General features: G+C 44.4%; 1 protein-coding gene across 2 annotated transcripts in view; it reads right to left on the bottom strand.

The window, feature by feature from the left end:
* Positions 1–15,584, bottom strand: part of uba6 (ubiquitin like modifier activating enzyme 6) — a 236,257-nt gene that overhangs the window by 94,874 nt on the left and 125,799 nt on the right. For both annotated transcript variants that reach the window (XM_080188556.1, XM_080188557.1), the window contains 2 exons: positions 372–515; positions 218–285 (listed from right to left, as the gene is read on the bottom strand). In XM_080188556.1, the coding sequence (XP_080044682.1) occupies positions 218–285; positions 372–515 (212 nt within the window). The remainder of the gene's footprint in view (positions 1–217; positions 286–371; positions 516–15,584) is intronic.

The raw sequence follows: 15,584 nt of genomic DNA, 5'->3' as shown, positions 1-15,584 counted from the left end.
CAGCAATCCCTGCGCAGTTGGTAATTTTGAAAAACAATGGAGGTTGAACATGAGATAGAAAAAAATGCCAAGAATCGCTCCTTGTCAGTTCCAATCTTATAGCATTCAGTAGCAACTTGTTACTTTGGTTCCATTATTTCAGGTGAGAGGTTAAGTCAGTTATCTCATTTTCTCGTTCATAAAACTCGCAGAAAAGCACACAACAGATCTTTCTCACCTTGGCTGGAACTCATCGCTACTAGTATCTTCAAGAACATGAAGAATCTCCATCACATCAAAATATAACTAAAAACAAAAGAAAGATACTGTTCTGTAAAGCAATAACATTCCTTAAAATTGTTTTTAAGTGATACCTTTTAGCAAAAACTAACCCATTGGTGAAGAGGAGAAAATTTGCCTGTAAGGGCCTTCAGGACTTCTTGGCTGATGATTCCACCAAATGCAGCAGTAAGAGGGGCCAAACATCCTCTTGCTGTCCTTGAAAGCCACTTAACAATCTCTTGATTTACAACAGCCTGTAATACACAAACATATATGAAGACAACAAAGAAATATATAAATATCAACTCTTCCAAATATATAGCCACTGAAATAAATGCAAAATACTGAGGATGCTGGAGATCTGAAATAAAGAAGGAAGAAAAACTCAACAGTTCTGAAAGCATCTGTGGAGGAAAAAAACAAAATTAATGTTTCGAGTTAAACGTAACTCTTCTTTGAAACAACTGAAATTTGGCCGTAAATCTAAAGATCAGGTTCACTTTTATATCGTCTCAGGTCCAACTAGATATCAACGCCTGGCCATTGCTTGTAAATTTTTAAAAACTTATTCTTTCATGGAATGGGATTGTTGACTGGGCCAGCATTTATTGCCCATCCCATGTGGTGTAGGCATGTTAATTAGTCCCACAACACTAGGTTACAGTCCAACAGTTTTGTTTGGTAGCACGAGCTTTGGTGGTGGAGTGTCCCAAAAGCTTGTGCTACCAAACAAACTTGTTAGACTTTATCCTGGTGTTGTGAGATTACTTACTGCGCCTACCCCAGTCCAACGCTGGCAACTCCACATCATGTGATGTAGGTACACCCAGAGCTGTTAGGGAGATCTAAGGTTGTGACCCAGTGACAGTGAAGGAACTGCAATATAGTTCCAATTCAGGATGGTGTGTGGCTTGTAGGTGGTGCAGGTGGTGATGTTCCCATGCATTTAATGCCTTTGTCCTTCTAAGTGGTAGGGGTCATGGGTTGGAAAGGTAGCAAATGTGGACGGAGAAAGAGCGGCTACAACAATGATTTAACAACAATAATGGCAATGGTGGCTTTGGGGTGGCTGAGAGCTCAGCATGATGGGAATTTTGGTCAACTCAGATTCAAACCAGATTCCGGTCATAAACAGCTGTGATCTGAAGCTTCCTGTGTTGGCCCAAATAGGGGGATTTGTTAACACTAACTGAGATACCTTGGCTTCTATTTGCAATGGCTGCTATGTGTGAGGCATGTCAACTAAGCATAGTGGTGTCCTTCAGAAGTGGTTTTACTGGATCTTCAAGGCGTGTAGTCGATTCTGGTTGCACAGTTGGCTGGATGATAGAGAATCTTCTGGAAGCAAGCAGAGAATTGTGGATAAAAGGCATATGAATCCGTTGTTTGGCAGTGATAACTCAAACAGACCAACCATCGCAAGAAGTTCCCTGAAGAGTGCTTCAGAGAATAAGAAGATAGATTCTACATTGAGGATGTTTCTTGGCCAAGGTTTTCCTAAGCTCAGTACAATCTATTTTTGGCTAAATAGTTAAAGCTGGTGTTCAGTCTAAGCAGATGGTCAGTTTAAGAGATAAAGTTCATGTTCAGTTAGAGTTAAAGTTCAGCAAAGAGTTAATGAGTTGCAACTGTTTATGCTTGAGTTGGTACCAGAAGTGTTCAATAAAGAAATAATTGATTAATTTCCTTGTTTGTCTCACTAAACTGGAATGCCTGGGAGGTGTTTAAACTAAAGCTGTATAACACAAGTATAACTGTTTTCAAGAAAGGAGAGAAGAGAAACAGGGATAGGGCTACTATCCTGATATCAATAATAGGAAAAGTATTAGAATTTTTTTTATTCATTCATGGCACATGGGCGTAGCTGGACAGCATTTCTTGCACATCCCTAGTTGCCCTTGAGGTGGTAGTGGTGAGTGGTCTTTTGAATCACTGCAAACCACATGCTGTGCATTGATCCACAATGCCGTTTGGGAGGGAATTCCAGGATTTTGACCCAGTGACTGCAATGCAACGGTGATATATTTCCAAGTCAGGATGGTGAGTGGTTTGGAAAGAAACTTGTTGGTGGTGGTGTTCCATGTATCTGCTGCCCTTGTTCTTCAAGAAGAGGTTGTGGGTTTGGAAGGCACTGTCTAAGGATCTTTGGTGAATGGCTGCAGTGTATCTTGTACACAGTACACACTGAGCCTCGGTGGTGGAGGAAGTGGATTTTTGTGGATGTGGTGCCAATCAAGTGGGCTGCTTTGTCCTGGATGGTGTCAAGCACCTCGAGTGTTGTTGGAGCTACATTCATCCAGGCAAATGGAGAGTATTCTATCACACTCTTGACTTGTGCCTCATAGATGGTGGACAGGCTTACAGGTGTCAGGAGGTGTGTTAATCACCACAGTATTTCTAACCTCTGACCTGCTCTTACTGCCACTATATTTATGTGATGAGTCCAGTTGAGTTTCTAGTCAATGGTAACTCCAAGGGTGTTGACAGTGGGGATGGTAATATTATTTAATGTTAAAGGGCGATGATTAGAACGCATCTTGTCTTGATAACAGCACAGTTAGAAAATCATAATATGGTCAGGAAGAATGAACTCATTTTTCACAGGATGACAGTGTTATCATACAGAGCTGCCTTCTGAACCTCTGCAGTCCTCAAGTGAGGTACATCCATAATGCGGTTCGCATTTTCATCCAGTTACAGTGAACAAGCTGCGACAGAGTTCCAAGTCAGACTGACGTGCGGCTTTGAGGTGAACTTGGTGGTGCATCTGCTGTCCTTATCTCTCCGAGGTTTCAAAGGTGCTGTCGAAGGAACCTTGTTGAGTTACTACAATGTATCTTGTGGTAAAGGTAAAGTCATCATAGTCCTAGATGACCATCTAGACATTCCTAGATTGACTGATGGTGATTTAACCTGAGGATCACACACCTCCGTGAGGAATAAGGTAGAGAAGGTGGTGCCTTCATGAATAACCTTAGCCAGTGCAGAATTACACTGCTGGTGTTGCTAACCAGCTGTCCAGTTAACTGAGCTAAAATGACTGCCCATCTTGTGGATGGTGTTGGGGTGCCAATCCCAATGCTTTGTCCTGCATGGTGTTGAACTTCTTGAGTATTTTTGGATCTGCACTCAAAAAGGCAAGTGGGAAGTATTCCATCTGACTCTGATTTGTGCCTTTCAGTTGGCGGCCATGATGTGGAGATGCGGGCATTGACAATGTCTCACAACACCAGGTTAAAGTCCAACAGGTTTATTTGGTAGCACAAGCTTTTGGAGTGCTGCTCCTTCATCAGGTGAATGAGTTGGTGGGCAGGCTTTGACATGTCAAGTGCTGAGTTATCCACAGCAGAATTCCTAACCTCTGACCTATTCTGATAGCCACAGTATTTATATGGCTTGTTCAGTTCAGTTTCTTGTCAATGGACATTGATAGTGGGTGATTCAATGATATTAGGACGGACTTTCCCATCTCAATATGCACATTCTTTGGTGTGTCAGGATGGGAGAATTGCGTTTCGGCCATTTCGTGGGATTCGCACATTCCTTCATACTGCATACGTATCTTCCACAACCAGAGAACAGGTGCAGATGATACCATGCTGGAAATCAGTGGAATGAGAAGTCATTTAAATCTGTCTTTAACATACTTTAGTTGCGATTATCAGGCCTGACACAGAATTCTTCGGGCCCGATAGCATCTCCTACCCAGTATTTCACTCCGGCGGGGTTTAGAGGAGCTCCCCACTGGAGCCCCCCAAGGGGTTGGGTGGTGGGGGGGATGGTGGTGCCCCCCCCCCCCCCCCCCCGGCCATGGACACACCAGCACTGTCCAGGGGCACAGTGTCTATGCCCAGAGGACAAGTTGGCACTGCCCATCAAGCATTAGGCAGTGCCTGGGGGATGGGATCAGGGGATGGAGCCAAATAGGCCCTATTGTGGGCAGGGCCAAGGGGCAGAGCCTATTGTGTGTGGAGGGGGTCCCACAGCCACTCTGCATCAGGATTAGTCAGTGCTGGAGGGAGGCCAACGATCAGGACAGGCTGCAGCACTGTGAGGGTCCTAGAACTGTCAGACTCTGGTGGGAATAGGCCCTGCCCCCTAGCTTTTAATGAGATTCATGACTGTGACTTCTGCACTGCAGAGTGTGGGAGATTGGGTCTGAAGTTGAACTGAAAAAAAAGTTGAGATTTACACCAGTTTTCTCACCAATTCAGCACTTCTGGGAGAATCGCCAACATTAATTCAGAGATGGTTAGGATTGCTGTAGATTGTCATTGCCTGGCACTTGCATGGCTCAAATGACATGTTGCCACTTACAAGTCCAAGCCTAATTGTTATCCAGGTCTTGCTGCATATCAAAACAGAATGCTTCAGAATCTGAAGAATTGCGAATGATACTGAACATTATGTAATCTTCAATGAATATTTTATGATGGAAGGTCATTGACAATGCCAAGAAAAGTTCAGCATAGGAACAGGCCCTTTGGTCCTCAACACGTGCCGATCATGATGCCCTAACTAAACTACAAAAAAAATTCTGCTCTTATTGGTCTGTATTCCCTTCCCATTCAGGTATCCAGTCAGATGCCTCTTAAATGTTGCGAATGTGCCTGCTTCCACCACTTGCCTCTGGCAATGCGTTCCAGGCACCCACCACTTTCTGCGTGAAAAACTTCCCCTGCACATCTCCCTTAAACTTTTCCCCTCTCACCTTTAAGCTGTACCCCTTTGTAATTGACACTTCCACCATGGGAATAAGTCTCTGACTATCCACCCTGTCTATGCCTCTCACAATTTTGTAGACCTCTTATCAGGTCTCCCCTCAGCCTCTGTCTTTCCAATCGTAGTTTATTCAACCTCTCCTCATAGCCAACACCCTCGAGACCAGGCAACCATCCGAGTTAATCTTCTTTGCACGCACATTCTTTGCACTCTGTGAAGGAGCTGAACATAGAACATAGAACATTACAGCACAGAACAGGCCCTTCGGCCCATGATGTTGCGCCGACCAATTAAAAAGCAATGACCCTCTAACCTAAACCAATCCCTTTCCATCCATAAACCTATCCACGGATCTCTTAAACGCCCCCAAACTAGGCGCATTTACAACTGCAGCAGGCAGGGCATTCCAATCCCTCACCACCCTCTGGGTAAAGAACCTACCTCTGACATCCGTCCTATAAATACCACCCCTTAATTTAAAGCTATGCCCCCTCGTGCTAGCTTTCTCCATCCGAGGAAAAAGGCTATCACTGTCCACCTTATCTAAACCTCTAATCATCTTATATGTTTCAATAAGGTCCCCTCTTAGCCGCCTTCTTTCTAATGAAAATAACCTCAAGTCCCTCAGTCTCTCCTCATAGGACCTCCCCTCCATACCAGGCAACATCCTGGTAAACATCCTCTGCACCCTCTCCAATGCCTCCACATCCTTCCTATAATGTGGGGACCAAAACTGCACACAATACTCCAAGTGCGGCCGCACCAGAGTTTTGTACAGTTGCAACATGACGCTGCGGCTCCTAAATTCAATCCTCCTACCAATAAACGCCAAGACACCGTATGCCTTCTTAACAACCTTATCTACTTGATTCCCAACTTTCAGGGATCTATGTACACATACACCTAGATCCCTCTGTTCATCCACACTATTCAGAGTCCTACCGTTAGCCCTATACTCTACACATCTGTTATTCCTGCCAAAGTGAATTACCTCACACTTTTCAGCATTAAACTCCATCCGCCACCTCTCGGCCCAGCTCTGCAACTTGTCCAAGTCTCTCTGTAAACTATGACACCCCTCCTCACTATCTACCACACCTCCGACTTTGGTGTCATCAGCAAATTTACTAATCCACCCAACTATACCCTCATCCAGATCATTTATAAAAATTACAAACAGCAGTGGCCCCAAAACAGATCCCTGAGGCACACCACTTGTAACCGAACTCCATGACGAATACTTACCATCAACCACCACCCTCTGTCTCCTATCTGCTAGCCAATTCCTGATACAATTAACTAAATCACCCTCAATCCCATACATCTGCATTTTCTGCAGAAGCCTTCCATGGTGAACCTTATCAAACGCCTTACTAAACTCCATATATACGTCAACTGCCTTACCCCCATCCACCTCTTTGGTCACTTTCTCAAAAAACTCAATAAGGTTAGTAAGGCACGACCTACCCTCCACAAAACCATGCTGAATATCACCAATCAATTCATTACTCTCTAAATAACTATAAATCCTATCCCTAATAATTTTTTCTAAAACCTTGCCCATAACAGAAGTAAGACTCACCGGTCTATAATTCCCGGGGAAGTCTCTGTTCCCCTTCTTAAACAATGGGACAACATTCGTTATCCTCCAATCTTCTGGCACTATACCTGTGACCAACGACGACCTGAAGATCAGAGCCAGAGGCTCTGCAATCGCCTCACTTGCCTCCCAGAGAATCCTAGGGTATATCCCGTCCAGCCCAGGGGACTTATCTATTTTCAAACCCTCAAGAATATCTAGCACATCCTCCTTATCAACTGCAATACTATCCAGCTTACAACCCTGTAACCCAGTGTTCTCCACAGCTACATTTATGTTGGGTTGGGACACCACCTTGAGGGATTCCTGTAGCAATGTTTTGGAAGTGAGAGGATTTGCCTCCAATAACTACAACCTTCTTTTGTGCTAGGTATGACTCCAAGCAATGTAGAGATTCACCTTGATTGACACTGACTCAATTTTGCCAGGGCTCCTTAATGCCATGCTCATCAAATGTTGCCTTAATGTTAAACGAACATAAGAAATAGGAGCAGGAGTAGGCCAACTAGCCCTTCGAGCCTGCCCCGCCATTCAATAAGATCATGGCTGATCTGTCGTGGCTCAGTTCCACATTCCCGCCCTCTCCCCATAACCCTTAATCCCCTCGCTTATCAAAAACCCATCAACTCGCGTCTTAAAAATATTTAGCGAGGCAGCCTCCACCACTTCAACGGGCAGAGAATTCCAGAGATTCACCACCCTTTGAGTGAAGAAGTTCCTCCTCAACTCCGTTCTAAACCGCTCCCCCCTTTATCTTGAGGCTATGCCCCCTAGTCCTACTGTCCTTTCTGAGCGGGAAGAGTCTCTCCACCTCTATCCTATCCATCCCATTCATCATCTTATACGTCTCAATGAGATCTCCCCTCATTCTTCTAAACTCTAACGAGTACAAGCCTAGTTTATTCAGCCTCTCCTCATAGCTCAACCCCCTCAACTCCGGCATCAGCCTAGTAAACCTCCTCTACACTCCCTCCAAGGCCAAAATATCCTTGTGTAAGTGCGGCGACCAAAACTGCACACAGTACTCCAGCTGCGGCCTCACCACTGCCCTATACAGCTGCAGCAAGACCTCCCAACTTTTATATTCAATCCCCCTCGCTATGAAGGCCGGCATCCCATTAGCCTTCCTGACCACCTGCTGCACCTGCAGGCTGGGTTTTTGCGACTCATGCACAAGGACCCCGAGGTCCCTCTGCACCGTCGCCTGCTGCAGTTTTTCGCCACGTAAGTAATAGTCCTTCCTACCATTATTCCTACCAAAGTGGACCACCTCGCACTTGCCAACATTAAATTCCATTTGCCAGTTCCTGGCCCATTCGCCCAGCCTATCTAGATCCTTCTGCAGACTCTCCACACCCTCCGCGCAATTTGCCGTTCCACCAATCTTGGTGTCATCAGCAAATTTCGACACCATACACTTGGTTCCCTCCTCCAGATCATCTATATAGTCGCTGCAGTCACTCCTGCCTCAGCATTTATGATAGAGAAATTGCATTTGACACATCTTTTAAGACTTTTTTTTTGAGGAAGTAACTAAAGACCAAAGAACAGTACAACACAGGAACAGGCCCTTCAGCCCTCCAAGCCTGCGCTGCTCATGCGCCCAACTAGACCATTCGTCTGTATCCCTCTATTCCCAGTCTGTTCATGTGGCTATCTAGATAAGTCTTAAACGATCCCAGCATGTCCGCCTCAACGCCTTGCTTGGCAGCGCATTCCAGGCCCCCACCATCCTCTGTAAAATATGTCCCTCTGACATCTGTGTTGAACCTTGCCCCCTTAACCTTGAACTTGTGACCCCTTGGGTTCGTCACCTCTGACCTGGGAAAAGGCTTCCCACTGTTCACCCTGTCTATGCCCTTCACACTTTTATGCACCTCTATAAGGTCACCCCCTCATCCTCCGTCTTTCCAGGGAGAACAACCCCAGTTTGCCCAATCTCTCCTCATAGCTAAGACCCCCCCCCATATCAGGCAACATCCTGGTAAACCTTTTCTGTACTCTCTCCATGTCCTAATAGGATGGATAAAAGGAACCAGTGGGTATCGTGTATTTGAATTATCAAAAATAATTCAGTAAGATTTCGCAGAAGAGGTTATTAAACAAAATCAGGGTTCATGGGATCGGGGTAATATATTAGTATAAATTCAAGATTGGTTACCAAACAGAAAAGAATGTCAGGATAAATGATTCATTTTAGAGCCTGTAACTTGTGGAATACGGCAAGAGGTTGTGCTGTGACCTCAGCCATTTACAATCTGTATTAATGAATTAAGTGAGGGGTGATTGTAACAGTGAGGAGGACAGAAATAGGCTGCAAAAGAATTTAGACAAGTTAAATGAGTCAACAGGAAAGTGGCAGGTGGGATATAATGTGTAGATGTCAACATTGGTAGGAAAAGCAGAAAAACAAAATATTTAATGATAAAAAATTGGAAAATGACGGTATTCAAAGGGACTTTGATGTCCTTGTATGCAAGCCTCAGGAAGTTAACATCTTGGTACAGCAAGCAATTAGGAAATAAACTAATTTATTTACAATTATAATTCTATTGTAATCAGAATACAAGAGCAATGAAGCAATTGCACAGGCTCTTGATGAGCTTTATGTTTGGTCTCCTTCCTTAAAGGACGATATAGAGAACATAAGAACATAAGAACATAAGAAATAGGAGCAGGAGTAGGCCATCTGGCCCTTCGAGCCTGCCCCGCCATTCAATAAGATCATGGCTGATCTGTCGTGGCTCAGTTCCACTTTCCCGCCCTCTCCCCATAACCCTTAATCCCCTCTCTTATCAAAAACCCATCAACCCGCTTCTTAAAAATATTTAGCGAGGCAGCCTCCACCACTTCAACGGGCAGAGAATTCCAGAGATTCACCACCCTTTGAGTGAAGAAGTTCCTCCTCAACTCTGTTCTGAACCGCCCCCCCTTTATCTTGAGGCTGTGCCCCCTAGTCCTACTGTCTTTTTTGAGCGGGAAGAGTCTTTCCACCTCTATCCTATCCATCCCATTCATCATCTTATACGTCTCAATGAGATCTCCCCTCATTCTTCTAAACTCTAACGAGTACAAGCCTAGTTTATTCAGCCTCTCCTCATAGCTCAACCCCCTCAACTCCGGTATCAGCCTAGTAAACCTCCTCTGCACTCCCTCCAAGGCCAAAATATCCTTGCGCAGGTGCGGCGCCCAAAACTGCACACAGTACTCCAGCTGCGGCCTCACCAATGCCCTATACAGCTGCAGCAAGACCTCCCTACTTTTATATTCAATCCCCCTCGCTATGAAGGCCAGCATCCCATTCGCCTTCCTGACCACGGTTCACTGGATTGATTCCTGTGAACGAGGGGAATTCCTTATGAGGCAGAATTCATAGACAATCCCGACAGTGCAGAAGGAGGCCATTTAGCTCATCAAATCTACTTTGACAATTATCCCACCCAGGCCCTATTCCCCCAAACCCACGCATTTACCACACTAGTCCCCCTGATACTAAGGGGCAATTTAACATGGCCAATCAATCCAACCTGCCCATTTTGGACTGCGGAAGGAAACTAGAGCACCTGGAGGAAACCCCACACAGACACGGGGAGAACATGCAAATTCCACACAGACTGTGATCCAAGGCTGGAAACGAACCCGGATCCCTAACACTTTGAGGCAACAGTGCTAACCACTGCGCCATCGTGTCGCCCACACTGCGATTAATAGATTAGGTTCACCTTACCTAGAATTTAGAAGAATGAAAGGTAATCTAATTAAAACATGTGCAATTCTTAAGGGGCTTAATAGGGTAGAGGCTGTGCTCGTGGTTCTCCTATCCAAAGAGTCCAAAACTAAGGATCACAACCTCAGAATCTTGTACCAAAATGAAAAGAAATTTCTTTCAAGGGTTATAGAACATAGAATGCTACAGCACAAACAGGCCCTTCGGCCCACAAGGTGCACCGATCATATCCATACCTACCAGGCCATAGAACTATCTGTAACTCCCAATCCCATTAAATCCCATGTACTCATCCAGAAGTCTTTTAAAAGACCCCAGCGAGTTTGCCTCTACCATCACCAATGGCAGCCGATTCCACTTACTCTCTGAGTGAAAAACTTACCCCTGACATCTCTCTGTACCTGCTCCCCAGCACCTTAAACCTGTGTCCTCTCATAGCGACCATTTCAGCCCTGGGAAATAGCCTCCGAGAATCCACCCTATCTATTCCTCTCAACATTTTATAAACCTCTATCAGGTCGTCTCTCAACCTTCGTCTCTCCAGGGAGAAGAGACCTAGCTCCCTCAACCTATCTTCATAAGGCATACCTCCCAATCCAGGCAACATCCTTGTAAATCTCCTCTGCACCCTCTCAACAGCTTCCACATCCTTCCTGTAGTGAGGTGACCAGAACTGCGCACAGTACTCCAAGTGGGGTCTAACGAGGGTCTTATAAAGTTGCAGCATTACCTCCCAACTCCTAAGCTCAATCTCTCAATTAATGGAGGCCAGTACGCCATATGCCTTCTTGGCCACATCCTCCACCTATGAGGCTGATTTAAGAGTCCTATGGACCTGGACCCCAAGATCCTTCTGCTCTTCAACACTGCTAAGACTCCTACCCTTGATATTGTACTCCTTCATCCCATTTGTAGTAGGGAATGAGTGAATGAACTTTGTAATAGTTGAGAGAATGAGAAAAAATATCGAGTAGCCTACATGCAGCTAGTTATCATATATTTCAGATAAACGTAACTTTGTTTTTGTGTGCCCAGACTGTAGCTGCCCTTGCTGTTGTACACAAGTTTCAGGTGACCCAAACAGGGAGACGGCAGCTGCTCTTGCTATTATACACAAGTTTATGATAAGCCCGCTTAGAAATGTAATTGACCCAGCTTGTAGTTATGTTGTGTCTTTAATTTCATGGACTTTCGCCTAATATAGTGAAACCTGCATGTCCTAAACACTGCTTATGTGTCATGTACTAACATATTATACATATACATATGTTATACAACTTATGAGCATAGATTGTTATACCGGCCCGTTAAGTTTAACTTGTCTTGTCAGCCTGTATGTTAGCTAAGGGCTAATCACACACGTCAGCTGCAGCCTTGAGATAACCATGGAGAAATGCCGAGGCAGCCACATCTCCATGACGGAGGACAACCCACAGCCTGGGAAACTGCTGAGAATGAGGAGATGCATACGTGACTGGGGGGGGTATAAATATATGCTCTTAACTTGTATTTGGAGAGATGCCTGGGGAACCGCTGTTAGGTGACAGGTGTCTCACAAAAGCTTTTGAATAAACTGCTGTACTTTGACTCACAATTCATCTCAGAGGTATCTTTACCTACAACACCAATGGTCCTGCCAAAATGGACTACTACACATTTATCCGCATTGAAGTCCATCTGCCACTTCTCCACCCAGTCTTGCATCCTATCTATGTCATGCTGCAACTTCTGACATCCCTCCAGACTATCCACTACACCACCAACCTTCGTATCGTTGGCGAACTTACTAACCCATCCCTCCACTTCCTCATCCAGGTCATTTATGAAAATGACAAACAGCAAGGGTCCTAGAACAGATCCCTGGGGCACTCCACTGGTGACCGACCTCCATGCAGAAAAAGACCCATCCACAACCACTCTCTGCCTTCTGCAGGTAAGCCAGTTCTGGATCCACAAGGCCAAAGCCCCTTGGATATCATGCCCTCTCACCTTTTCAAGAAGTCTTGCATGGGGGACCTTATCAAACGCCTTGCTGAAGTCCATGTAAACCATGACCACCGCTCTTCTTTCGTCAATGTGTTCAGTCACATTTTCAAAAACTCAACTGGGCTCGTAAGGCACAACCTGCCCTTGACAAAGCCATGCTGACTATTTCTGATCATACTAAACTTCTCTAAATGCTCATAAATCCTGTCCCTCAGAATCCTCTCCATCAACTTACCAACCATTGAGGTCAGACTCACCAGTCAGTAATTTCCTGGGCCATCCCTGTTCCCTTTCTTGAAAACAGGAACCACATCCGCAATCCTCCAATCCTCCGGAACCTCTCCCGTCTCCATCGACGACGCAAAGATCATCGCCAGGGGCTCTGCAATCACCTCCCTCACCTCCCACAGTAGCCTGGGGTACATCCCATCCGGTCCCGGTGACTTACCTATCTTGACAGAATTTAAAAGTTCCAACACTGCTGTTTGTAGTTTTTATTAATGATCTGGATGAGGGTATAGTTGGGTGGATCAGTAAATTTGCTGATGACACCAAAGTCGGAGGTGTGGTAGATAGTGAGGAAGGGTGTCATAGTTTGCAGGAAGACTTAGACAGGTTGCAGAGCTGGGCCGAGAGGTGGCGGATGGAGTTTAATGCGGAGAAGTGTGAGGTAATTCACTTTGGTAGGAATAACAGATGTGTTGAGTATAGGGCTAACGGGAAGACTTTGAATAGTGTGGATGAGCAGAGGGATCTAGGTGTATGTGTACATAGATCCCTGAAAGTTGGGAATCAAGTAGATAAGGTTGTTAAGAAGGCATACGGTGTCTTGGCGTTTACTGGTAGGGGGATTGAATTTAGGAGTCGCAGCGTTATGTTGCAACTGTACACAACTCTGGTGCGGCCGCACTTGGAGTACTGTGTGCAGTTCTGGTCCCCACATTACAGGAAGGATGTGGAGGCTTTGGAGAGGGTGCAGAGGAGGTTTACCAGGATGTTGCCTGGTATGGAGGGGAGGTCCTATGAGGAGAGACTGAGGGATTTGGGGTTGTTTTCGCTGGAAAGAAGGCGGCTAAGAGGGGATCTTATTGAAACATATAAGATGATTAGAGGTTTAGATAGGGTGGACAGTGATAGCCATTTTCCTCTGATGGAGAAATCTAGCACGAGGGGGCATGGCTTTAAATTAAGGGGGGGTAGTTATAGGACGGATGTCAGGGGTAGGTTCTTTACCCAGAGGGTGGTGAGGGATTGGAATGCCCTGCCTGCTGCAGTTGTAAATGCGCCTAGTTTGGGGGCGTTTAAGAGATCCGTGGATAGGTTTATGGACGAAAAGGGATTGGTTTAGGTTACTGGGTCATTGTTTTTTAACTGGTTGGCGCAACATCGTGGGCCGAAGGGCCTGTTCTGCGCTGTAATGTTCTATGTTCTAACACATCCTCTTTCCTAACGTCCACTTATGACCCTTTGAATTTCTCTACCAGACAGAGCAAAGGATTCTCAGTCATTGATTATATTCAAGGTAGAAATTAATAAGTTTTTGAATATCAAGGGAAGCAAAGGACATGAAGATAGTGTGTGAAGGTAATTGATCAGTCATAATCTTGCTGAATGCCAAGCTAGTTCAAGAAGCTGAACTGCCTTCTTCGGTTCCTATTTATTTTGCTTTTTTTGCAACTGGTTCTGTGTTCAAGATATATCACTGTTCACTGAATCTCTGACCTGACTTAATTGAAAGTGCAGAGGTCTTTTAATCTGGATTGATTTGCAGGCTGCTTATTTCAGTTTTAACTGCAGCAGAGAGGTCAGTTTTCCTATGCATACGCCTTTTGCGATAACACACCTTTTCATTTTTACAAACTATACCAGGTTCTTTATGTTTTCACATATTTTTGTATAATTCCAATAATTCTGGCAATAAATTTTGACTTGTAGTTTCGGCCTGAACAATGCTATCAAATAATGTGTTTTCCATCTATATAAGGTAATCCGTGTAATTTCTGGTTGAAAATATCTCCATAAAAGGATCACTGCCAGTTCTGTGCCACTCTTTGTAGTGAACCAAACTTCTGATAGCTGGGGAAAGACCACAAGACAGAGGAGCAAAAGTAGGCCATTCAGCCCATCAAATGGGCTCCACCATTCAATGAGATCATGACTATAAGATGTATAAGTCGTTGGTGAGGCCACACTTAGAGTATTGTATATAGTTTTTCATCACTATTATAGGAAATATTTTGATAAACTGGAAAGAGTGCAAAGAAGATTTACAAGAACGTTGCTGGATTAATGTTCCTTGGAACATAGGGGAATGAGGGGCAACCTTATTGAGTCGTATAAAATCCATGAGGGGCATAGATAGGATGAACATAGTCTTTTTCCCAGGGTAGGGGAATTGAAAAATACCTCTATTTTAGGTTTACTGTGAGAGGGAAAAAGAGGATCCGAAGGCCAACTGCTTCATGCTGAGGGTCGTGCACATATGGAATGAGCTGCCAGAGAAAATGGTTGAGGCAGGTTCAATAGCAACATTTAAAAAGCATTTGGCAAAGTACATGGATGGGAAAGCAACAGAGGTATATGATCCAAATGCAGGCAATTGGGACTAGCTGGGAGGGCACTATGGACAGTATGGATTGGTTGAGCTGAAGAGCCTGTTTCCATGATGTATTAGTCTATGACTGATTGAAGATAATCCTGAATTCCACCTTCCCACCTTATCCCCATATTCCTTGATTCCCATACTGATTAAAAACTAGGAACAATACTCTCATGGAAACTAATTTATTCTAAATGCAAAAGTTTGAATTGTTACAGTAGGTTTCTTTACAAATCTTACTGCAATCTTTCATTTTAGTTGCTGCCTTGTAAAAGCCAGTCAGTTAAGTCTTAAATTAAGCATCATTGGTTATACAATTAGTTGTGGTGAATGACTTACATCTGCAAGGAAAGTTTTTTTGATGCCAGGTAAGGTGCATCTCCATGGAGAGATTTTGGTATTTAAACCTGCAGTTTTGACAGGTGTGATGCACATCTTTAAAAACGTTGTAGAAAGATAACACTTTCATGAAACAACAGCAGATCATTTCAATAACTTGAAATTAAAGTGGGCACATTGCAAAATACTGCCAGTGATATTTTTTTCAGAGTGTGCTTTGGATTATTGCACCATTAGCGAAAGGTATAAACGTATTCAACTTACCTAAAAGCTTTGTCTATTGGGGTTTTAATTTTTTGAGGCTACAGCTCCAGTGATAAAACTGGCAACTGGAGAAGATGGAGTGTTTT

This window comes from Carcharhinus amblyrhynchos, chromosome 5 (assembly GCF_965287045.1).
Source record: "Carcharhinus amblyrhynchos chromosome 5, sCarAmb.v2.hapA, whole genome shotgun sequence".
Lineage (NCBI taxonomy): Eukaryota > Metazoa > Chordata > Chondrichthyes > Carcharhiniformes > Carcharhinidae > Carcharhinus > Carcharhinus amblyrhynchos.
This window is presented reverse-complemented; position numbering and strand designations above follow the sequence as displayed.